Consider the following 25391-nt stretch of genomic DNA (forward strand, 5'->3'; position numbering starts at 1 on the left):
TCACAGATGCACAGGGTGGGGGGGTCACAGATGCACAGAGTGTGGGGGGTCACAGATGCACAGAAGGGGGTGGTCATAAAGTCACAGAATAGGGGTGGGGACTTCCAAGAAAGAAAGAAAGAACGAGATGAGAAACTGCTTTTCTTCTGGAATGTGTTTTTTTAAAGAAGACCTAAACAAAGAAAGAATTGGGGGCAGGTGGAAACATAGATTAAAAGCCTTCAAAGACTAAAAATTTAAAAAGGCAGAGACGCTTACCAGAATTTCTTGCGCATCAGAATGAAGAAACAGCGGAAAGCAGTCGAGACGTGGAGAACCCTCACCTGCTGGAGCAGCTGGACTCTCTGGACAACCTTGCCCCCATCAGGTGAGAGACCAAGGTCTTTATCGGAGTCCTTTTTATCCCCTTGGGGGGGTGGGGGGGCAGGAAGGAGGGATCATCTTTTTTTATATCACATCTATCATGGATAAAATCACAATATCTATTCTAACCCCCAGCCTTTGTTTGTATCTGTTAAAATGCCTCAGGACAAAAATCCATGAATCTGGCAAAAGAAACCAGCGAAAGAACGAGCAGGGCCTGTCTTACAAACAGTGGTTCTCAACCTTCCTAATGCCGTGACCCTTTCATACAGCTCCTCATGTGGTGGTGACCCCCCAACCATAACATTATTTTCGTTGCTACTTCATAACTATAATTTTGCTACTGTTATGAATCGGGAGACCCCTGTGAAAGGTTCGTTTGACCCCCAAAGGGGTCGTGACCCACAGGTTGAGAACTGCTGTTATCATCCACGCTTTTAAGGCCAGGGTCACTATGAGCCAACAAGGGACTCCAAGGCAGGGAGTTGGTTTGGGCTTTGGGGTTGCAGGTTCTAATCACTGGGACCCTCTATGACAGGGTAGAACTCCCCTATACAGTTCCCAAGGCTGGAATTTTTTTACAGAAGCCAACTACCACATCTTTCTTTTGTAGAGTGACTGGTGGGCTTGAACCACTGACCTTCTGATTAGAAGCCAAACACTTAAACCGCTCTCCTGCCAGGGTTCCCGAGTTCTTTTTTGTTTGGTGTTTTTCAATCATCTAGAAAGTAGTAAAGATAAGTTCGTTTTCATATGGATTGAATTACTGGTTTAACACATTTAAAAACTAGTCCCCCATAGTCACAGGGTCTAAGAATGGGGGGCTATTTTGGGTGTTGCCATGCATTTGAATGCTATGGAGTTCAGAAAATCTGAATTAAGAAGGGAAAGATCAAAAGCCTAAGGAGATAATAATTTTTAAAATGTTCTGTGTGCTTAGACTCCCCATCCCTCTCACGATCCCACCACCGTCACACTGGTGAGACCCACACCTTTTGACCGGTGAGCCACGTCATTCCCAGGCTCTACCATAATGCTGGACTTGCAGCAGGCCCTCAAAGCACAGACGAAAAGCCAGAGCGCCTGTACAGTGAACGGATTTTCCCTTGATTAAAAGTCCGTATTAATTACATTACTTAGTATTCTTTCACTTGAAGGTTTACTCAAGAAAACATATATGGGGACCTTCTTACAGATTGAAATATGTCCTTGAACTAATTACAATCAGTGGCCCAATGTGCTTAGTGGGGTTGTGTCTGCAAAAACACTACTTTATGATGTATTCTGATGTTTTCTTTTCTTTAAGTAAGTGGACTTTGGGGGATGTTTCGATTGCCAGAACCCAAGCCAACTTTTCTCATTTTAAGTCTTAAATAAATGGGTCCTTTAAGGTCATTGATGAATTATTGGATTAATTTACAGTGGAATATTAAGTTATATTTCTAATGAGGCATACAGAGAGAGAAAAATCATGGCACTTAACTAATGCAGCAAAATGTCTTTATGATATGGGGGACATAACTTTCTGATTTTGGAGAAATAACTTTAAGAAACATCCTAATTAGCAAAGGGAATGAACAGGAAATAGATGAATCTGTAACTCTACTGGCTATGTTCTAGCACTGGCTTTGAATAAACATTCAAAGAGTGAGGACCATCACTCTTCTCTGCCACTGTTTAATCTAGCTTTCCTTATTTACTATGCAAGGGGGCTTCCAAGAGTTCATGGGAAAATGCCATTAAAATAGAATTTTTTTTTAATACTGATTTTGAGTACCGCACTGGGCAGCATTCCTCTCTTCACAAGTTATATTTTTGTGAGGGAAGAAAAGACATGAAAGAATCAATTGATGGTTAATATCCCATATCACCTTGGCTAGGCCATGGTTTCCCATGGTTTGGTAATTATGATGCAGTCTGGGGGTTATGTCATGATGTAGTCATCTTAGGAAATGAGATCTCATATAATGTAATCAGCTCTATGATGAGATGTGTTATGAGGCAGCCATGCATGGAAGGGAGTTTTCTGGGGAGTGTGGTCTGCTTCTAGTGTAAATTAATATTTTGGCAAAACTCTGATGTTGTTTTTGACCAATCTCGATACTGCACCTGGCTTGTTGACATCTGACCTCTGGCGCTTTGCCACTGACCTGCCATATTACCCGCCAGTTTGGATATTAGTTACCTCTGCAGCCTGTGAGCCTGGCTTGCCAATCCTGGATGTGTCCATCCCTGCAGCTATGACTCAGCAGAAGCCACCAGTCTGAAGTCAAACTCATGAACTTGGGACTTTCTAAATGGTTCTAGGGTCTATAACCATGTGAGCCATGACTTGAGATCGGGCTCTTTATAGATCTATACAGTTCACTGGGTTTGTTTCTGTAAAGAACTCAGGGTAAGACATTTGGTACTAAGAGTGCTTTCAGAGAAACAAATCCTAAGGATAAGTTTTCTAAATTGGCTCCCAAATCTGACTAATCTTGAAGGCACAATGCCTCGCAGCATTTGGACAGTATTTTCTAAGAGGCTGTATACAGGCTAACCTATAAAGCTCCAGCTCATATGCACAAGGATTTAAAATGATCTTTACCATCAGTGGATGGCTGCAGACAAGTTCTCTCAGTAATACACTTGTCTTTGTCTCAATAGGATGCCTTCCAGAAAAAGTTCCAATCAAAATAGTGACTTCTAAGGCAATCTGCTAGGCCAATTAAATGCAAAGCAGAGAGGTCAGCTCAGAAAGTTTTGGTGACTGTTTTGGTTTTTTTTAGTATTCCGCGGGGGCTCTTTTGATAGATGTTCTCCAAGGACGTAGGAATAATCACAAGGGCTTATGATGAAGAAGTTTTGAAAATCGCCTTGGTCAGAAAAAGACCACGAGCATTGCTCTGTAGGATTGTCTTCCATCACAATGTACCTGCTCATCCTTTAAGGGGAACAAGAATTCCATTGGGAAATCTTACCCCCATCCCATTCAGTCTTTTTATTACTCCTTTAGATTGATGTCTGTCCACCCAAATTCAAAGAACATTTAAAAGGCACACACTTGGGTCTCTTGAGGATACTAAAACTGTCCTTTTGATGTGGGGTAAACCCAAGAACACAGAATTCTTGGGGGGAGGGTTGGAGAGATGGATACACTGCCTTCAGAAGTGTGTAGTCCTAAATGGAGGCTCTATTGAGAAACGATAGCTTCCGATTTTAATATATTTGTTTAATTAAGGTTTCTGTGATTGTGTGACTTTTCACTTATTCTCATATGCTCAAAATAAGCATCCAATATAGGGCCTATTTCTCTAATCATCGGAATGTATGCGTCGAGGACCCAGGGGGTAGAGGTGGGAGCAGTGCCACTCACTATTCCCCCTAATGACTAGGCCGCTCTATGCTCCGTGAGCCTGGAGGACTTAGTTCCCAAAGGAGGAATACTCCCACCCAATGACAAAATACGGTTTCCATTGCATGGGGAGTTAGGAATGCCACCTGGCTACTTTGGGCCCCTCATGCCTCTGGACCAACGGGCAAAGAAGGAGTCATTGTATTGAGTGGTCTGACTGATCCTTATTATCAGGGGGAAATGGGATTGATATTGCATAAAGGAAATAAAGATTATGTTGGAAAGAGGAGACACGGGAAGACACCTGTTATTACTACCATGCCTTGTGATGAAAGGCAATGGAAAACTCCAATAACTCAATGTTGACATGACTTCTGGTAGATCAGACCCTTCAGGAATAAAGGTACTGGTCACTCACCAGACAAAGGACCACAACCAGGGTAAGGTGCTTGCTGAGGGCAGAGAGAATACAGAACGGGTGGTAGAAGAAGGTAGCTTTAAATACTAGGATCTATAAGTGTTATGAGTACTTATTCCTAATATGTGTGCATCCAATATATTTGCTATTCTTCGCTTATAAAATACAAGATTAAAAATGGGGCTAGTGCTTTGGGTTATACATATATTGTATCGTTTTAGACACAAACATGGCTTTATACTTATCTTTATTTGGAGATTGATTACAGTATAAGGAGATACATACAGGTGCCAAGTTGACAAGCATTGGACTGCGATGGTTAATGTTGTGTCAGCTGTCTGCGCCATGATTATCAGTGGGGTTGGCAGTTATGATGTAGTTTGGCAGTTATCCAATGATGTAGTCATCCCCCATGATGAGAGCTGCTATGTGCAGCCAATCGGTTGAAAGGGTGTTTTTCTGAAGTTGTAGCCTGCATCCAGTATCTATATTCTGGCAAAGCTCTCTCTGGCTTTTGCTGGATCCTATATTCTGTCTAGCATTTGACTTACAGCTCTTTGGTCTTGGGACAGTGGTCTGACATCCTGCAAGCCAATCTTGGGATTTGTTAATCTCTGCAGTGTGGGAGCCAGGATCCTACTATCTGACCTGCCCACATTAGGTTCTTCAGCCTCTAGAGCTAAGTGGGTCAGGAGAAGCCTCCACCCTGATGTCTGACTCACAGACTTGGAACTTGCCAGCTTCAACAGCCTCTGCCTCTGTAATCAATCAATCTTTCATTCTCAATGCACACAGACATAGATTTACTGGTTTTGCATTTCTAGACAACCCAGACCCAAACCACAGCTACTAAACAATAAATGTGATTGGCTATTGTGGAGGAGGGCAGGAGAAACAGAACCGGGGATGAATTGTCCAGATTTCAAAAGTGTAGGAGTACACAGTGTTCCCGACCATCAAGGTCGACTTGCACAAGGTAGGCATGAGGTTTGTATGGTTAAGAGTGTCAGTGGGAAATTGCTACAGGGGTTGAAGGAGGAATGAAAGATTGTGTTGAGCCTTGGGTATCAGGACAAATTTAGACTTGATGCCATTATATAAGTCAGGAGGCTTTGAGGTCTAGAACAAAGCAAAGTGCTAACCTAAAGGAAGCTGCACGATCAGGCACCGTTCTCTTGTTATTAATGTAGGACGAATTTCACAAATATATCCGTGTTTCAAGACTTCTCCGGCTCCCTCCACACGGCAGCAATCCTGTCCATTTAAAATCCTCAAAAACCAAGTTCATTAGTTCTTTTAAAGACAAGGACAAACATCTCATCTAAAGTTCTACTACAACCAAGTAGTAATTCAACTGAAGTTTTTAAAGAAACAAGTAGATAGGTAGGTAAACTCAGACTGTATAACGTATTAAGAAATTAGCAGGAATCAGGTAAAAAAAACAGATGACATTGCAACTCTGGACAAATATATTCAAGTGTCAGAACGTCCAAAGCAGACATGAGACTAACTTTGAGTCTACTTTTGGAGAATCCATAATATGACAAAGGAGAAAAATAGGACCTTTTGGAATGGCATCTTCTTGAGGCTCTCTGGCTATAGGTTACTTCATGCCTTCCTGAACGCTTAGGAGAGCACAATCCCCCGCTGAGACATCCAGGTAGACGCCATTAAGGCATAGGTCACTTCACAAACAAAAGACATTTTCGAAGGCTCTACAATGCAGAGGCTACAGTGATCCCCTCTCCCCTGGGGGCAGCAACAAGTCTGAACAGGAATGAGACGCAACCACAAAGCACATGCCTCTCTGACATTAAACAAAGCAAGTTCATTCTAATGACTGGTGTTGCCACAGGGTTTAAAAATCTTCATGAAAATACACATCCGCCAACCATGGTTAAGTCATTTATTGGAAATCATATTTATTTTGTTATATCCCCATAATCCTTTTGCCATACTGCAGCAAAACTCCAAATATAAATATTTAACTTTTTTGTATATGTATAAAATTAGTAATGGGGAAAAGTTACAAACCAACCCAGAGGTAAAATGTTTTTAGCAATAACACCGTCTATCCAAGTGAACATCCAGGGTGGTCGTTTGATTCATTTATTTTTCTCCTCGTTGAAACATTTTAAGACAGGCCTTCATTGGAGCACCAAAGTGATTTTATTTTTCCTCTCCTTTTTAAAAGGTTAGAATCCTTTCATTGATAATACTCTTTTCAGTACTTTTAAGTCTAGTTAAGAAAGCATCCAGCATCTTCCTCTTAAAACAAAAGGAAGCGCCTTCATATTCCTTCACATTTAAACCTGTTACCTTCTAGTCTAAGCAAAAAATTAAAAGTGAGCACAGTTTAGGAGATTGCTTTCAGCAAATAAATAACTGTTTCATGAAAGCTCAGTTGTAAGCAGGATCATTTCCACAGCTACGCAAACACGGGATGTTCTCCACCATCGGCGATTTTAAAGAGCACAGACACACAGGGTAGCTATGGCAAGGAAAAGGGCTCCTTACGGATCAACTACATGTACGCCCAATGCCATTCAGTCCATGTGATTCACAGTGACCAGAGAAGACAGAGAAGAGCTGCCCCATAGGGTTCCAAGGCTTTAGATCTTCACAGGAGCACACAGCTATATGCTTCTCCCATGGAGTGGCTGGGAGGAGGCCCAAACAGCTGACCTTTGAGTTAAGCAGTTTAGCTATTAAGCCACTGTGCCACCAAGACTCCTGAGGATCGACCAGGAAAAATTGATTTAAGATGTGCCTTAGGATGTTCTTGGTTTCTCTACAGTTTTTAAGACGGGCCCCAACATTTTGAATGGTAATGCTCAAGACTTCCTGAACTCACTCTTGAAAGTGACCACCACGTGGCGTGTTTGCCACTGTCGCTCTGACACTGGTAAAGCCATACGAAAGGGCCTGAACAACGTCAACAAGCCTCATTTTCCAAAATCTAAATTAAATTAATAACAATTACCCCCCCCAAAAAAAAAAATCTGTAAACATGGAAAACCTGCCTGCCCGATTATAAATGTCATGTCCCAGCTGGTAAGACTGAGCGTTCCGCTGGGTTTTGCCTGCGTCGGACACCGTCTTAGGAAACAGGGGGCTTAGCTTTTCCAGCAGGCCGTTCTGCAGCTCAGCCCCCTTTCCCACGGCACCAGACGGCCTTTCTCCCGCCCTCCAAACAGCAATTCTTTCTGACAGGGAGGCAGGGTTCTTGGCACCCGGACCATGTTTTTATCTGGTACGACTTACTCATTAGACCCCAGCCCCCTCTCTTGGGAGTGTGTGGGTCTGTCGTTTGACAAACACCGAGGGTCTCACTCTGGGGACTCTGGTCTCCCCTAGCATTCTACTTCCTCCTCGAAAATATTTGAAAGTTGAAGGTCCCCTATTATGGTTACTTTGAGGAAAGGGTGGCTCTTAGAAAGACACTGTGGCTTTGAATTTGAACTTAATGCTCTCAGTGAAAAAAATCTGAACCTGGAGCAAAGTATTATAGTTTATGAGGCCATGCTGGGGATGGGTGAGCTACTGTTAGTAATCCTTACAATGATTTAGGCACAAAGAATTTTTTTCTCTTATGATGTAGAAAAAGCAGTTTTTAATGTGGTCTTTTCTTTCAAAGCCTTTTCCATGATCATATTCTAATATGCAAACTGAACTGAAAATGATTACCTGAAACGTGGACCAATTTTGGACATTTAAAAACCAGTTGAAAATGCACTAAGTTAAAATCAACTTATCTTAATTAACACTGATTTCTCCCAAGGGAAGAGTGTTATAGGTAACAAACATCAAATTCTATGTCATCTTCTAATATACAAAAAAAGCCATGCAGACACCCAATTAAGGCAGAGTTAATGACATTTGCCACTGAACTTTGAAAAAAGGATACACATACAAATGTCAACAACTCCAACACTATCTCGGTACAAGAGCTACATGGATGTGACAATATAAGTGACTTGGCTGTTGGTAATAAAATGCATACACGTTTCTGAATCTCCTCTTAATAATAAGAGTGTTTCTTTGAGCAGATTCATGTACTTTCTCCCATGCTAACACTCCTATGCCCAGCGCCCTGTAATAGAAGTTAGCTTGCATACCTGGACCAACAATACATCGTATCTCCGAAATGTACTACACTATCATTCCACCTGGTATTTCCCCAACGCAGCTGTCTAACACTACAAATGCTCATTGGCATTAAGTGAGGACCGGAACGTCACTTTATTGTTGCTTTTCATGAAAAATATAAACCTTTTCAAAATACAACCTCCTTGGAATGAATCTAGGCCACAAAGTAAGAAAGTTACATGGACTGGCTTCTCGAATCAAAGAAACATTCTGAGCGACAAGGCTTTCAAAATATTTCGTTGTCTTCCATAGGCATCTTACTTCAGGCACAGACACACATTTCCAAGTGTTCCCAGCGGGTTTGGCTCAGTGACAGTGAAAACAGACCACGTTCAAGTACCGTTAGACGAATGCAGCACTGCAAGGGTAAGTGTTTGTATATCGCAGTTTGCAAAGGAGAGCGATCTTAATGACTCGACAGTATAGTTCACCAAAGAAACCCTTTGAAATCGTCTTGACTTTAGGATCTGTAGCGTCCTTCCAAAGGGTCTGGAGGTCTTGTACGTGTCCGTGAGACGTCATCATTTTATCATATATGCACGGGTGATAGGGAGTTTTCCCTTCCCCAGAAAAGAACACATGGTATTGGGGTGCGATCCCCACTTTATTGGCACAGAGGCCCATGAACACGTCATCTATATACAGACTCGAGTTGAGGGTCAGCGAAGCCTCATAGACTCTGGCGGCCACGTCCCTGGAGATCACATAGGCCGCACCAGCCGTGTAGTCAGGGTAGGCCGGCCACTGGTACATTTCATAGGAGACATAGTATTTGCTCCTTTTGTCTCGGATGGGAGGGGCACCTCGATGGACACGACCAATCCAAAAGTCTTGGACGCCAATTTGGGCTAACCCTTGAAGGTACTCAACCAGATTTGGCATGTGGATAAATATGTCATCATCAGCAGTCATAAAGAATCTGGCCTGCGGACAGAATGTGTTTGCCCAGCTGAACTGCAGAAGTAACTTCACAGTCAGGTTGTAGAAGGAATCGGCAAAGTCTTGCTGGATGAGATCATTGTATAGTTTATCTTCCCAAATCAGTTTTCTTTGCAGTTCGTCTCTCTCCAGCGGATTAGGGGGCGTCCCCAGGGCAAACAGAGTTTTGATGTTGGCATTCAACTGAGACCGAGCATACGCCTCACTGCCCCACGTTTTCCTGATCGCAGAGCGGCGTTTATAGTTCTCGGGCGCTGTCTTAACAAACAGCAAGAGGAGGACGTCCTGGCCCTGACACTTGTCCTCGTGGTTAATCAAGTACTGGAAGCCCCGGGCGTCCTCCGAGCTGCGGTTCACAGACAGGGAGTTGGTGACAAAGTCGTAACTATTGATGAGGTATCTGTATGAGTAGGACTTCATGTGGCTCACGACGGGATTAGCATATGGGCTCCAATAAACCATGAGGCTTAGTATAAAACAAGTGGCAAATATCTGAACAAACTGCCATTTTTTGACTCTCCGGTTACTAGCAAACATCCTGGAGTCCGTTCGGGTCTCCTCTTACTCAGGACCAGTTTTACAGGGGCACCTGCCTCTCTGAGACCACAGAGCTGGGTGTTCTTTTGAACAGATGTCCATGGTAATACAGACTGATCATTAACACGGGAAAAGGAGTGTCTTAATTCACACGTTGGGGAACACGGCGTGGAGCGTAGCCACGGGCTCATCCAGGTTCCTCCACACCGGCGTCCTTCCTTGAGTTCGGCAATCAGCCTCATGCAGTCCTGCCTGCCTCCGTCAGAAACGCCAGCGGAGACCTACTGACGTCATAAAGAGAAAAAGTGAAAGCCATGGGTTAGTTTCCCCCAAAGAAACAAACTGCTTTGAAATCCTTGAAAAGTCAGACGTACCCTGAGTGACCTGGACAAACGAGGCGATTGGTATTTATCAGACTCAGACTGTTGCCTACATTTTTAAGGAAACATACTATTGTTTGGGGGTCAATGCTGACCCATAGCGACCCTACAGAGCAGGGTAGAATTGCCCCTGTGCGGTTAAGACTGTAACTCTTTACGGGAGTAGAAAGCCTAGTCTTTCTCCCTCAGAGAGTCTGGTGGTTCTGAACTGCTGGCCTTGCAGTTAGCAGCCCATTGCTTAACCACTACGCCAAAGGGAATGTGACAGAACTACTCTATCCTGTCTATGCTATCATGCCATTAAGAATACAGAGTTTCTTTTCCCCTCTCAGCCTAATTCTAAAACAGTAAAATCATAGGGCAGGTGCTCCATAGAAGCGATCCTCGTATACGCCCATGGATCATCTTTTTCAATTGGACCTACCCATGGATATCTTTGGCTTGGACATAGTCAATATGAAAGTGGCTATGCAGGAGGACTTCGAAAAGTTTGTCAGAAGACGGAAGTAAGGGACAACAGAATCTTCCCATGACCTTTCTGAAGCCCTCTTCATATAGTTCAAGGAGCCCTGGTGGTACCGTGGGCTAAGGATCCGGCAGTGAAGAGGGGTTGATGGTTCAAACCCACCAGTCACTGCACGGGAGACAGCTGAGGCTACCTACTCCCATAACGATAACGTCTCGGAAACCCACAGGAAACTGCCCCTTAGGGTTGGGTTTGGTGTACAGTTCAAGATGAAAGAAAGCTCGTGGCAATAAAAAAAAAAATGAAGTATTAAAATCTGCCTCTGGCATAAGATTTTTTTAAGTCAAAGTTCAAAACCAAGGCGTTGAGATATGCTTCCATGCTTCCAAAGACATAATGCAAAAGAGATAGAAAGGTCCCAGATGGAACTTTGAACACATCAAGCTCAGTGAACTCAGCCAGGCACAGCAAGCCCAATGTGAGATCGCCCCACTTACGTGGAGTGTGCAGAGCACTCCCCCACGTGCTTGGGGGAGGCCATCGTGGAGGGGAGCCCACAGGGCGTGGGAGAGGAAGAGGTGGAGAGCTCAGGACTAATGCAGAAGAGTTTGTTCGGGCTGTACAGTAAGAGTAGTCTGGAGTGAAAAATGAACTCTCTGGCTAAAACTATTGTCATAAGCCTCTGATCTATCTCTGTGACGTTTCATTTGGAAACTCCACAAGTGTCTCAGATGTCACATATGCAGAGCCGGGACGCCGCAGCCAGCAAAGACTCTATTTGTGGTCGGGCCATTTGGACAGCAGTCATGCCTCAGTCACGTACGACTCCACTCCTTGCTGTGCTGAATCGTGCAGGCTTCTAAGCCAGACACCTGAAGACCTGAGATGGTGCCTTGGAAAGTCCTCGTGCACATTAAGTGGAAACGTACATAGATGTGTACTCCCAGGTAGACAGCTGATTACCTAGCACACAGGGATGACTGAAATCTCCATTCGAACCTACTCTACGACTTTGTCCCCCAATCTGCTATTTCCCTGTTGACGGTAGCCGTGCCTGATGGCACTTTGTGCCTCTCAACTATAAATCTCAAACACTGCCTCGCCATGAGTCCCCAACCCAGCTATGGATCGCTTCTTGTTTCCTATCGGTCTCTCTTCACCCCTGGCACCAACCCGTCTCCCAGGAACTAGCATAGCCAACCAATCGGCCAGCCCTCCCCCCACCCACCCACCTACCTCCAAGATTAAAGCTCCGATCTGAATGCAGTGCTACCTGAGCTTTTTCCTCACTGGTTAGCGGCAAGTGAGGCCTGTGTCACGATTGAGAGAGGTAGACAGGACCCTGTGGGATCTGCTTTCTTAGGGGCTCCATTACATCATTCGATAAAACCAATTTTTTTTTTTTTTGGTGGAAAGCACAGCCCTGTGTCTACTGCAGCCTCCCCTGTCTCCCAAGTTCTCATCCTAAGTTCTCCAGGCACCCTCCCCTAAGAAGTCAGTGTTGGGTCACTCCAGCCCCACCCCAAGCCATGTTTCTCATTGGTACTGCCAAAGCACCTTCCATGCCCGTCTCTCCGTACTGAGCCTTTATTTAACTGCCTCCCTCAACTGAAATGTGAGCTTGCATGGGGGGCAAGACGCTATAGGTAAACTCTCAGCACCTCGGTCAGCACAGTACGTGTTTGCCCACTGTTGGGGTAAAAGATCATTCTGGGGCTAGTCACTCAAGGAGAACTAGGGAGAGAGCAGATGCCCAGCCAGATGCCACCTCAAGACGAGGCTTCCATTTCTTCCCCCAGAGGAGATAGGAGCGGCCACCTTTCCCAGACTGCACCCCAGTGTGCACACGGAAAACACCAGGGACCACCAACACAGCCATCTCCAGAGCTATCTAGACACCTGAAAGGGGCAACACCATCCTCAGTCAGCAAGGTGCACACAGTCCAGATGGGCGTGATAGCCGAGCCCACATCACAAGTCCCAGGGCAAGCACAGGTCTTGGTTTTATGTCCAGAGTTCCTGTCTTCAAATCTCACCAAGACACACACACAAACACGCTGGCCGAGACGTAAAGCCAGGTAGACACAGACAGTGTGCCCAAGTGGCTGTGAAACCTCCTTCCCACCTCAGGGCTCAGGACCCCCTGTATTTCTCCCTCGCTGGGGTCACACCAAGGCCAGACATGCAAAAGCATCAAGAAGGCCAGCGATTAGAGCCAGGCTCCACCAAGACATTGTCTACAGTTAATCACGTCAGGTAGTGCTTTACCATCTAGGGCAGGGTTCTCAGCCTTCCTCATGCAGCGACCCTTTTGTACAGCTCCTCTTGTGGTGGTGACCCCCAACCACAAAATTATTTCCTTTAGGAACTGGGCGACCCCTGTGGAAGGGTCATTTGACCCCCAAAGGGGTCACGACCCACAAGTTGAGAACCGCTGTTCTAGGGTAAGATTTTTTAAAACTGCACGCTCCAGGCCGGAAGTCACCACCAGCATTTTTAAGAAAGGACAGACAGACTAGAGAAGAGCAGACTGCACTGAGAGCACCGCGTGTGTGGACTGTAATGTTGTTTTGCTTTTTAATGGTCTTCACTGTTCAAAAGGCAAGAAATGCTGTTGTCGGAAGGAGGTGGGGAAGCATCCGTCCTTCCCTCTTGAGTCGGCCATTGTTTCTGGCCCCGACAGGCTAGGTAGGACGAGGAAGGCAGCAGGAGGCCCCCGCTTCTGCGGGTGGTATCTGCCTCCCCTCCACTGTGCTTTCATTCAGGAAGACCACGTCCTCTCCGCCTTGCAACACTGCTCAGCAAGGCATCGAGACGGAAATCCCACTCTGCCTGCACCAGGGAGCCGCTGAGGCTTCAACGGAGGGAGCAGAAGGCTGAGGTGGAAGATCTTTAAGACCGCAGGCGTGTTTAAGAGCTAAAAGAAGGCTCTTGAAACGATTCTGCCCTTTCCACTCCAACAGACCTCGAGAAGGAAACAGAGGAGAGTAACCTTTGAAGCCTGATGGCTCCCAGGAAAGACCAGCTTCCCGTTTTCTGGGCACTGTGCCACACTGCCAGTTCAACTCACACCTCCACACCCGATCGGTGGGCACGTCCTGACTCTGTCATCTCCTTCAGCATCCAAGTGTGGGCTCGCCTAACCGACCGCACGAGTTATCTCCAAGAAGAATCAGGGCCTAGGACTCCTTAGGCCGGGGTGCTGTGGCTGCCAGCGCCGTAGCATTAATTTTACCTACTTCTCCTCGACACATCACCGGTTTAGTTTAGTTTCCTGTATTATTATTTTTTAAATTGTCCTCGAGAGTCAAAACATTTTTCCGGAACCGGGACAACCCATTTCACATGAAGCCAACGATCCCAATGACGTATTTGGGTTCTGTAGAGCACATGGGTGGCGCTGTGCGTTAGATGTTGGGCTGCTAACCTCAGCATCGGCGGTTCAAACCCACTGTCTGCTGCCCAGGAGAAAGATGAGGCTGTCTGCTCGGAGAAGATGGACAGTCTTGGAACCCCTACTTAAGGTGGATCTGAGTCAGAATCCACTCGGGGGCAGTGGGTGATGGCACAAGAAGTTCCGAGGCTGAAGTTTCTCTGCCCTCGGCGGCTTGAACTGTTCAGGCAGTGTTTCCATCAGCTATAACCAACCCTCACTGGTGGTGCTGCCTGATGAGAGGAACAGCTTCTCTCTTACAGCAATAGTCACATTATGCCCCCCACCCCCATTCAACAGCACTCACCAGAGGGTCTCAGACAAAAGCAGAAGTGCCCACCCTCCTGCCACATGCATCAACTACAAGGAAACAATGCTGCGCCTGCGCTGGCTTTCCTGCTGGAGACACCAACCAATGGCCGGGCGCTCTCTCCTGTGGTTCTGCACAATGTCTGTGAGCTTCCACATTCAAAGGCAGGAGAGGGATTGGCCAGCAGCCCACAGGCTGCCTGATCTACTGAAAGAGGAGGTTAGGCCTTCCAGGAAACACAACCATCCCGGAACGAAGGTCGAGCTCAGCAGACCCTCCACCCAGCCGCGGTGGGTACGGGCTCTTTGTGTGCCTGTCACTCACTCAGCCACTGGCCAGCAGACTGGAAACTCCAGGGCTGTCCCCGAGTGGGGCCAGCGGCATTGTGTGACCGCAGGCAACCTTCCCCTCAGTCGGGTCTAGCGGTTTAATCTGCAGATTGTGGCTAAGCCCAATGCCATGCAGCTGAGGGGAAATGAAAAATGATAGATGACTCCCGGCCTGCTGAAAATGCAAAGCAGGAAAGCGCATAGGAGAGAACAGTGCAAAGAACTGCTGGCTGGAAAATCAGCAACGAGTTGGAGCCCAGCTTGGGCTTGCTTTCATCTGGTCTGGGGAAGGGGACTCGGCGTCAGTGTTCCTTGTTCCTACTGGGTAGAAGTGGGCCGAAGAATGGAGGGGTGGAAACGTCAGGGGGAACCTGAGAGACTCCCACACCACATATTCTTCTGTCTGAGAGCCGTCCTTCTGCGTGATGTAAGGGTTTTTTGTTACTTCACAAAAAAGCTCATTAAATCGTGTCTGGAGAAACCAGCCTTGGGGCCTCTGGCTATCGTTTCCCTATAATGATGACTCCTCTTTCCTGTCCAGGCCTGCTGAAACCCTGTTTCGTTGTAGAGGTTACTTCGGGATCCTAAAATATTTGCAAAATCAACCAGCCACCTACTACACTGCCAGCAGGCCTCTTTGGACCCACAGTGGCTCTAGTGAGCCCAGGAGAATCCCACTGGGTCCCACGGCCCTAATCTTTATGGAAGCCGACTACCCCATCTTTCCCCAGAGCGATGGGTGGGCTCCCTCTGCCAACCCATCAGTGAGCAGTCCAGTGCTTCCCCCCTGTGCCCAGGGCTCCTTCTAAACCAACCGTGTGTTGACATTTTTTAAGCTGTCTGGGTCTGCATTTGCATTGAGAAGTTTACTGTTTCCAGGGTTCCCACCCGGCCAGTAACCTCAGAGAACATTTCCGTGGCAAGTACTGACTTAGAGGAGGCAGGGAGGGAAATCATGACGTCACGGTGTCTCCGGCCTCCTAGGGTTGGCGTAGGTGGAGTCAAGTCTAAAGTACCAACAGTCAGCACCACCTGCCTGCTAAGGTACAGCAGGGTGTCGGCGGCATTAAATGGGGTGAGACGGATTCCGGGCATGGGAGGAGTGTCCCTGGAGGAAGGAGATGATTTCGGGTGGGAGGAGTCAGGGGGTTCTGGAAAGCTCGGGCAATCTTTGTTTGAGGCAAGGAAAAAAACTGCGGAAGTGCAGCCATGCAAATTCGGCTTTTCCACGGGGCGGGTCACTCCACGTCCTAATCCACTCAGTGGCACCCGCCAATACGTATTTGCGAGCAGGTGGCTATCTGAAAGCAGGGAGGTTGGCGGCGTCTTGTGGGCAATATTGATTATCAGGCGATGTGGCCTTCGTGGGGAGCAGGGACAGCAGGAAGTGGCAGGTGGTCTGGTTTCATTGTTAATGGTGGTAGGCTTGCTCCATCTTCACCAGGCTTGAGCAAAGGGAATCAATGTAGCAGCGGGGAGCAGGCCTGGCGACCAGGAGGCCTGTGTCGACCCAGGGCGTGAGAAAGGCCAGGTTGCTGTGAGGAGGGAGGAAGAACGGATAAAGAAGCTTGGTAAACCTCAGCAGTGTCAAAGGGAGGAGGAGGAGGAGGAGGAGGAGGAGGAAGAACGCAGAGGAAGGGAGAGAACCTTAATTTCAAACAATACTGATGGAGGAGGAAAACCTGATTTCCTGAGTTAGAAGCAGGCGCAAGTTTTCGCTCTGTGCTGTCTCAAAGGTGTCGAGAGACAAGATGTTAGCAAAATCCAGTTGCTGATCGAAGACCGGCCTTCGAGAGGGTTAAAGATCCCAGTTGAGCTAGGGGTATGGAGATGCCCCACATCACCTATGGGCTCTCAGGGGTCAGCGATAAGCAGAGGCTGAGGGAGAAATAAACTCCAGGGAAAGGGGAAACTATTTTGAAGGACTATTTCATCAGAAAATTTAAAGAGGGGGAGGTCATTGGGAAAGAGGACAAACACGGTTCTTGTCATAGATCATGGACAACAGACAGGGACCCAATCATTCCTCTTGTCCTGGGAGCCGCCACAGGAGTGTCTAAGGTGGACCCCTTTGAAGGTGGAAGTCGAGGATGGAAAAGGCATCTTCCACACAAATTAACACTGAACCTGAGACCTGCAGGCTGAGGGCAGTTAACTAGAGAAAGAGGGGTGGGCTGACACTGTAACATGTATGTTTTTGTTCCCATCTGATGTTTCCAGGCCACGGTCTCTGGCCATGACTGTCACGTATGAAGGAAACTGTATTATTCAATTTTATTGAGTAGGCATATGGCATTTGCAAGTCTAAGGAAAAGCACATCACACTATGTAAATATCCACTTCGCACATGTTACCTATCCCACAATCACTCCAGAACCACTCCAGAACACTGTCTACATGCATTCACTGCGTTTCCTCGGGAATCTTCCATGCCACCACACCCAACACACCCACTCTTCCACCTCAGCCTCTCCGGGTGCATTTAGAAACTCTTGCCTCAAATGCCCTCATCCATCCAGGAATCTCATCTTTGTTGTTTCCCCACTCACCTTTCTGACACAAATGCCTTCGCATCGGACACCATTGTCCTCCTCTTCCTACTTCAGTCTCCTGGACCCGTTCACTCCTGTCTTCTGTCTGCCTCGCACCGTCAGGATGGCAGGAGAAGCCACCACAGCATCCTCCCCATGAGAAGCTCCCACTGGGCAGCTGCCTGACACGTGCCCTCACCCTCCCGCTCACAGCGCCTGGCATTCTTAGCCATGGCTGCCCCTCCTGGCTCACAGAGAAAAGAGACCTGCCTGCAAACACACCTGAAACAAAAGGCCACAAAAACAACAGGAGCCTTTGTTATTAGGCTGATTTCTGTGTTCTGTTTTTCACCCCCGAATGCTGCTTGCCATTTCCTAAAGAGATTTCTGGAACCCTGTCTATCTGGATTGTGCCCTGCGGATTTGAGAATCTAGATGGATCCACGGGTCAACAATGAAATCATCATCTCGTTTGTTGGCAGCCAAAACAAAAGCAAGACCCCGGAGAATTCTGGGTAAATGGGTGGGAGTAGAAAGCCTCATCCCTTTCCCACACAGTATCTGGTGGTTTTGAACTGCTGACCTTGCACTTAACAGTTCAACATGTAGCCCATGACATTATCAGGGCTCCTTGAATGATGCCCAGGATCTGCCCAGTACTAGTTTAGATGATGCAGAATTTCAACAAATAAGAGATGAAATGGAAAGCAGATGTCAGCGAGCACAGACGTTTGCTTTTCTAAGCTGTGCCTTTGGTCTTCGGTCCAGCAGCACAGCTGTCTGGGTCAATGGGGCTGCTTGCTCTTCTCAATACAAGTCAGAAGGCTTTGTTACTTTTGTCCACTGGAACAACTCCTTCTGTGGACCGCTCCAGCACTGCGAACACACAGGGGTTTCCCGGGCACGGACACACTTCTGACGCACACCTATGTAGACTCTTCAGGCCTAGCAGGGAAAAGGATCACCCTCATATTGTAGAAGGGGGTCCTGAGGCACAAAGGTACTGATGAACCGTGTCCTCACCTAAATCCCAAACCCATGGCAGCGCAGAAGAGACTGCCCAGTTCTGTCCCTCCCTGGGCACCTAAGTCCTTTCTCCCTGTCCCTCAGGTCAGGAAGCGGGGTAGGGTGACACAGGGACAAGAAGCAGCCCGAGGAAGCAATGCATTTGCTTCTCTGTCTAATTGATGTTGAGCTACCATGTGCATTCTGCTCAGCACTGGTTCTGATTTTAGGACCATACCCGTTTCCTAATCCTTAGCCTTAAATCGCCCTCCCTTTTCTTATTTGGTTCGGATAGCCCGGACACCGCTTTACCAGACAGCAGACAAAATGAATCTCATGATTGGAGTCTCTCCTCCACAAAGACTGAAGGACCTAGAAAATGAACTCCGAAGTGGCCAAAGAGGAGATTTATGAAAGAAAGCGAGATGGAGGGCGGAAGGCGGGATGGGAAGGAGAATCGAGGGAAATGTTAAGTATCGGATTCAGTTAGGATGTTTCATACATATATTCCATAAAACAAAAGTAAAGAAGTTGTATAACACAGACACACCTGGCCCCGGGAAAGCTGTCATTAAAAGCTAGTATTAAAACACACATGTGTAAAGCTGGAACTTTTGAAGAAAAATGCAAAGTCAACTCATAAAATAGCACACAAGATAGGTCGTGCTCCATCCCAATTTGGCTGCTTCATGGATGAACCAAAGTACCAGTTCCCCCCTCAATAAGAATAAATGAAGAAAAAAAAAAGAATAAATGTTATTGCTTAAAATGTATCGCTCTCGCAAGGAAAACAAAATTTTGCAAGACACTATGGGCAAGAAACTAAAAGAGAACTACAGAAATGCCCAAATATAGAAGAATGAACATTGTGCAAAAGTCAATACTACCCAGCGTGATCTATAGATAACAGTGCAAACCCCAACAACACGCTTTAATGAAATGATAAAAATTCAATATCCAATTTGATATGGAATGGGAAAAGGGACTCCCCCAAATAGCTAGAACAATGCTGAAAAACAAGCAAAAATGTGGGGGGCCTTACTGCAACTGTCACAGCAATCGGAGGAGCCAAGTTCAGGTTCTGGTTCAATGACAAGCACGCAGACCAATAAAGAGGATTGAAAACCCAGAGATAAACCCATCTGCGGGCCGTTGATCTTCATCAAAGGGTCAGAGGCCATTCAGTGGGGGCAGAAATAATCTCTTTCACAAACGGTGCTGGCAAAAGTGGATGTCCATATGCATAAAAAATGATCCAGGATCCATACCTCACACCATGTCCTCAAACTACCTCAGAATGCATCAAGACCTAAATGTCAAAACTAAAACTATCAACTTCCTGGAAAATAACCTGGGGCAAACCTAGGCAACCTAACTTTTGCCATACAGGATCTATCACACAAAATTTGAAAAATGCAAAAAACAACAGAAGATAAATCAGGTAACAGGGACCTCCTAAAAATGAAAATACTTATGATCTCCTAATTCTTTGCCCGAGAGAGTAAAAAAAAACTCAGATGAGGGGAAAATCTTTGGCAACAAAGATTTTAGCTGATATGAGTTTATTCACTAAAATATGCAGAACAATTCAATGATGCAACAAAACACAATTCAGTTAACAATAACAAAAAAGGTATAGAACATGAACAGACACTTCACCGAAGAAGAAATTCATGCAAACAAATATATGGAAAGACACTCATGATCGTGAGCCATTAGAGAGATGCAAATCAAAACTACAATAAGATATCATCTCACTCCTGCAAAAATGATCATGATAAAAAAAACCCAGAAAATATCAATGCTGCAGAAATTGGGGGGCAGGGAGCTGGAAACCATACACGTTAATACTGCAATTGTAAAATGGTACAGCCTCTACAGAAAACAGTATGTCACTTACTCAAAAGGCTAGAGATAGAAATGCCTATGATCAGGCAGTCCCTTCTTTAGGTATATGTCCTAGAGATACGAGACCAGTGTACACCTATGTTCATAATAGCAATAATCACAAATGCAAAAATATGGAAACAGTTTAAGCGCCTATCAATTGATGATCGATAAACAAGCTGTAACACATACAATAGAGTAATATGCAATTATAAAGAGTACTAAGGAGAGTGCTAAACATCTTATATCATGCATGAATCTGGAGGAGATGGTGCTGAGTGAGATAAACCAATCAAGAAAAAGGCTAATGCTATATGGTTTCCCGATGGGAAGAAAAGAATAGATACAAGTTCTTTGATGGTTTCCAAGAATAGAAGGAAGAAATCACTTTCTAGGGAGTAGACACTGGTCACTTTTGGTGATGGGAAAGACAATCCCAAATATGAGTGAAATTGGCACAAAGTGAATGAAGACAATAAGAAGCACATGAAGAAAGGGAGCCATTTGGGCAAATGCTGTAACTAATAACAATTTTGCAGCAAGTTAAATCAATAAGCATATGTTGTAAGGATATGTAGGTAGATACAGATGCATATATGTGTATGGAAAGGCAAATTAAAAAAAAACAAACTCAATGCCATCAAGGCAATGCCGACTTATAGCAGTCCTAAAAGACATGGTAGAACTGCCCTTGTGAGTTTCTGAGACTAACTCTTTACGGAACTAAAAAGCCCCATCTTGCACCCAAGGAATGGTTGGTGGTTTTGAACTGCCAACCTGGCGGTTAGTAGCCCAACTCATAACTACTATGCCACCAGGACTCCTTTGTATAGAAAAGCATATGTGATTAAATGCATACTCGTGTATATGTATCTGTAGGCATATCTACACATTTGTGTATCCTTTAAATATATCTACAATAAACCACATAGGGGCAACATCTCTGGAGGCTCTCTTGACAGATCCAAACCACTCTCAGGGTAGATTTACTGGGACAAAAGATTAGGGACCATAATCTTGGGCGACAACATGGCCAATTGGCATATCACAGTTCACACACACACAAAAATCTACTCCAAGTTTAACGAGTAATGTCTAGAGTCTTAAGAGTTTGTAAACAGCCATCTAAGACACAACTACTAGTCTCAAATGGAGCAAAAGAGAATAAGGGAAGTCAAAGGATCAAAGAAGAAACCTATCCACAAAACTAACAACCCACAGGAACACCAAAAGAACTAGATGGTGCCGAGCTCCCATGACCAACCTTTGGGACCAGAGACACAATAGAAGGTTCTGGACAGAATGAAAGAAAAATATGGAATAAAACTCAAATTTCTAAAAGCAGTCAGACCTACTAGACACGTGAGGAGCCCCTGCAACTGCCACCCTAGCATACTCTTTGAACTTGGAATTGAAGTGATTTCTACAAGGCACCTTTCAACTGAATTATCATTAAAAAAAAACAACAGTATCCTTTACAAGTAGTGTGCTCCATTAAACAATGAACTAAGACTAGTCAACAGTTACCCAGAAACAAAGATGAGAAGGCAAGGGGGAGAGGGGAGGCTAGATCAATGGAAACAGAACAAGCAGAATGGAAACAATGAGCATGCTGACCCATTGTAAAGCCGTAAGCAGCAGCCCAGAACAATCTGCTTAAACCTTGTTAAAGGGGAACCTCGATATGTCCCCAAACACAGTCGAATAATATCATCTATAAATCATTAAAATGCGCACACACCCCTTTAAAATGGTCTGAACATGCTGACAGTCGCCACCACTCCCAGCCCCACCCCTGCTAGTCATGTTCAGACACAATGACTGCTTTATCTGGGTTACTAACAGACCAGTGTGTTCTCAAACTAGAATTGTTTAAACATTCTTGAGATTTCTTGGGATGGCTTTGTCTCAGAAAAAAAAAAAAATCAACCGAGGTGCATTAGAAATGTATGTCGTCGGGGGCTGGGGGGACTGAGGGAGGTGAGAACAGTATACAATTCATCCATCCACCTGATGTTGGGAACCCTTCAACTAACAAGGTGTTGCATGAAGAAGATGAGTGTGTGGAAGGGGAGGGAGATGGAAATCAGGGCTCTATACTGAGCAGGACCCCAGAATAATGGGGAGAAGGAGGGCATGGTTTGAGGAGGAGAGGAGAAGATGACAATTCAGAGAGTGAGAAAGGAACGAGGGACAGGTGGCTGGTTTGGAAGGGTCAGGTGCAGGGAACAAGGAAAAAGACAGTCCAGGAGAGAGCATCCCAGGACTGTTGGAAGCATGTAACAGAAATCAGTTGTAGCTCAAGTGGAGAACACCAAGAAACTGAGTGAGGGTAATGTGAGTAGAACAGAGAGGCGAGCTGAGGTCAAAGGATGATGTGCAAACTGGATCCCCAACTAAGGAGTCCAGCAGGTGACACCCGTGGTCCAATGGTAGTCCCAATGCCCTGTTCTGCACATCACAATTAGCAACAAGTTAGCATTCATTTAAGTTTTACATCACAGAGCCCAGCAACTAAAAGTGTGTATAGCACATAAGGTATCTTTGTCTCCATTGGTCAGTCACCATTTATGATCATTCAACTACCACTTACTGAGCGCTTACCCGTCACATACTGTGCAGCAGGCCACACGCAGAATGCAGTGAAAACGCAGGGTGCACTGCTACACGCAGGGTGCAGTGAAGACTCCAGAGGAGGTCTCAAGTGTAGCTCCTCTACCAGTGAGAAGAGAATACTCTGGTGCCAGCTGGATCCTGGAAATGACAGAGGCGGGGCAAAAGGAGAGACGGAAAAACCACCTCTCAAAATGTGAACCAAAAGTATTGATAGCCCAGCTCTTCTTCCAAATCACATGAGCTTGGCTCATCTAGGAACCACGTACCACAGGGTTCTGAGGACCATTTGAGATCATTTCGTGACAATATGTAGTTCAGAAGAGGTGTTCAATGTGTGCTAGTTTCTTTCTATCTTTGTGCCATGATGGTTTATTTAGTAGATGGTTGGCATTTATTAGGGGTTTAGTTGGGGATGGGGTCACTATGAGTCAACCAACTTGATAGCACCTAACACAACAATCTTAATTGATTGAACATGATCTTGAATAAGTTATCTTGACAGAGAAGAATGTGGTTCTCATAAACATTCGATGAAGATGAAATAGGTATAAGATTATAAGATCCAGCAAATTATGAATTTAATCAGTTAAAGCACTACCAGTAAGTTGTAGAACGATTGAGCATCTATAAAACTCCCGAAACGAAAGGAACATTATGGCATATGGAGAGAGGGACATTTTCATCTCCGTTTCTTCCACTTTCTAATCACTAGCTATTGCCCTGTTACTTAGATTCTAGTGCAGATGGTCCTTGGAAAGAACTTGACCCTTGACAATTTGAAAATTACCAAGTGCCAAAGTGACCCATTTAAAAAGATGACCCATTTCAAAACCCATGAGTTATCTATTATTCAAACTGTTCTATATTTGAGCATTACAACCGCGCCATTTTGAATAAGTGAGGTTGTTTTTTTTTAAAGGGAAATTTGATCTCCAACTTAAGGAACTATAATGTGGCACTTTTACTTGATCCAAGATTAAACTCGCTGCCATAGAGTCTAGTTTGACTTATAGTGACCCGGTAGGACAGAGAACTGCCCCTTTCAATTTCTGAAACTGTTAACTCTTTCAGGGAGTAGAAAGTCTCACCTTTTTCTCCAGGAGTGGCTGGTAGTTTCAAACTGCTGACCTTGTGGTTAGCAACCCAACCTCTAATCCACTATGCCACCAGGGCTCTCTGGGTCATACATTTTACTTTGAAAATTCTTTGCCACTCTTTGTGGCCAATGTGACAACCTGCCTGGCTTCTCCTCCACTCTCCCCCTCTGCTCTGTTTGCTTCCTGCTCACTCTCACCCTGCAGGGAGAGCTCCCCTGACTTCCAGTTTGAAATTCCCTGATACAGTACTCATCCCAACTTAAAATCCCACTGGGAGCCCCAATGAGTTGAGATGGGTGAGACTGAGTAAAACTGAAGAACACCCAAACCAGGTGCCAAAGAATCTATTCCAGTGATGGAGACCTACTGGGTGCACAGTAGTACTGCTTGCTCCCCATCGGGTTTGCATACCTGGGACCTTTCAGAACCAAACAACCTGGTCTTTCTTCCCAGGAGCCTCTGGGTGGGTTTAAACTGACAACCTTTTGGATAGTAGCTGAGCACTACACCATTTGTGTTACCCAGGGACTCTCCATCCTCAGTGTATTCGGTGACTAGTCATGGAGTGCCTATGGGACAAGGGGTGGGGGAAGAGATGGAGAAGGAACAGGGAATAGAGGGATCTTTTAAAGTATACAGCAAAAGCCTTTCTGGTTTCGAATTTGTCTTACTTTAAAAGCTTTGGAAGGGTTGGCCCTAAAAAGCAGGTTCTTCCTCTTGATAACAAAACATAAAACCCACCGTAAGTTTCTTTCAAAAAAGCACAACCTTGGCTGCCACTCACCAACTCATCCTTTCAGCAAGTTCAGGGAGGGATCCTTCCGGTGCCACCAGGTAGTAACACAACTACTTTCAATCATTCTTTTCTGGGTCAATTTCAGCTTCTCCATCACTCTCCCATCTCCCATTGGGGCCAAGAAAGTTTCCCAAAATAAAGGCACAGAGGAGCAAATCCATTTCGAAGGGACGAACTTTCATCATAGAATTTATCCTATAGATGAGCTACAAGCCCCCTTCTGCCACCTCCCCACCCACACCCCGCAGCCCTCCACAGTTCCACTTGTGTTCTTTAGCACAATCCCGATCCGTTCCACGTCAACAGTGGGCAAAAACTTAAGAGCCCTGGTGGCGTAATAGGTTACTTGCTGGACTGCTAACTGCAAGGTCAGCAGTTCAAACCCACCAGCCACTCCCTGGAGTAAGATGAGGCTTTCTCATCTCATAAAGACTTGTGAAGATTTGCAGCCTCAGAAACCTTACACTTAACATAGGGTGACCATGAGTCAGAATCGACTCGGCGCAGTGGGGTTTTTTGGTGGGTAGTCAGCGTCAGACTAACAGTTGCTACTTTTTCCCTATATGGTATCCGAATAGGCAATTACCTGTCACATCAGGATACAAAGTAAACTTTTGAAAGGCCACAGGAAACAAAAGTGACAAAGACCCCCCTGGCCCGGCTACGGACCAGGTCATTTCCCGGTCTCCCCGCTGCCCACTTCCTTGTGTCCTTTTCCCCAGCGAGTAACGTGTGGTTTCCTCATTCCCAACCCAAGGCCAGCTTTCTCCCCGCGGGGATCTCAGCCAGGAACTGGGG

The 25391-nt window shown here is 45.7% G+C and overlaps 2 protein-coding genes across 5 annotated transcripts in view; one reads left to right on the forward strand and one right to left on the reverse strand.

Annotated features, from left to right (window-relative positions):
* Positions 1 to 25391, forward strand: part of MCF2L2 (MCF.2 cell line derived transforming sequence-like 2) — a 223046-nt gene that overhangs the window by 123712 nt on the left and 73943 nt on the right. For all 3 annotated transcript variants that reach the window (XR_006680536.1, XM_045295036.1, XM_045295037.1), the window contains one exon: positions 279 to 367. Coding sequence is in view for 2 of the 3 variants with exons in the window: in XM_045295036.1 (XP_045150971.1) it covers positions 279 to 367 (89 nt within the window). In the remaining variant the exon portion in view is untranslated. The remainder of the gene's footprint in view (positions 1 to 278; positions 368 to 25391) is intronic.
* Positions 8342 to 25391, reverse strand: part of B3GNT5 (UDP-GlcNAc:betaGal beta-1,3-N-acetylglucosaminyltransferase 5) — an 18349-nt gene continuing 1299 nt past the window's right edge. The window contains exons 2-3 of one of the 2 annotated variants that reach the window (XM_004708622.2): positions 22689 to 22838; positions 8342 to 10024 (exon numbers count right to left, since the gene is read on the reverse strand). In XM_004708622.2, the coding sequence (XP_004708679.1) occupies positions 8610 to 9743 (1134 nt within the window). In that variant the 5' untranslated portion in view covers positions 9744 to 10024; positions 22689 to 22838 and the 3' untranslated portion in view covers positions 8342 to 8609. Of the gene's footprint in view, positions 10028 to 22688; positions 22839 to 25391 lie in introns of both variants that reach the window. The other variant, XM_045295038.1, reaches the window with a different exon arrangement.

This window comes from Echinops telfairi, unplaced genomic scaffold (assembly GCF_000313985.2).
Source record: "Echinops telfairi isolate 266 unplaced genomic scaffold, ASM31398v2 ScPeMD7_4225;HRSCAF=4972, whole genome shotgun sequence".
Lineage (NCBI taxonomy): Eukaryota > Metazoa > Chordata > Mammalia > Afrosoricida > Tenrecidae > Echinops > Echinops telfairi.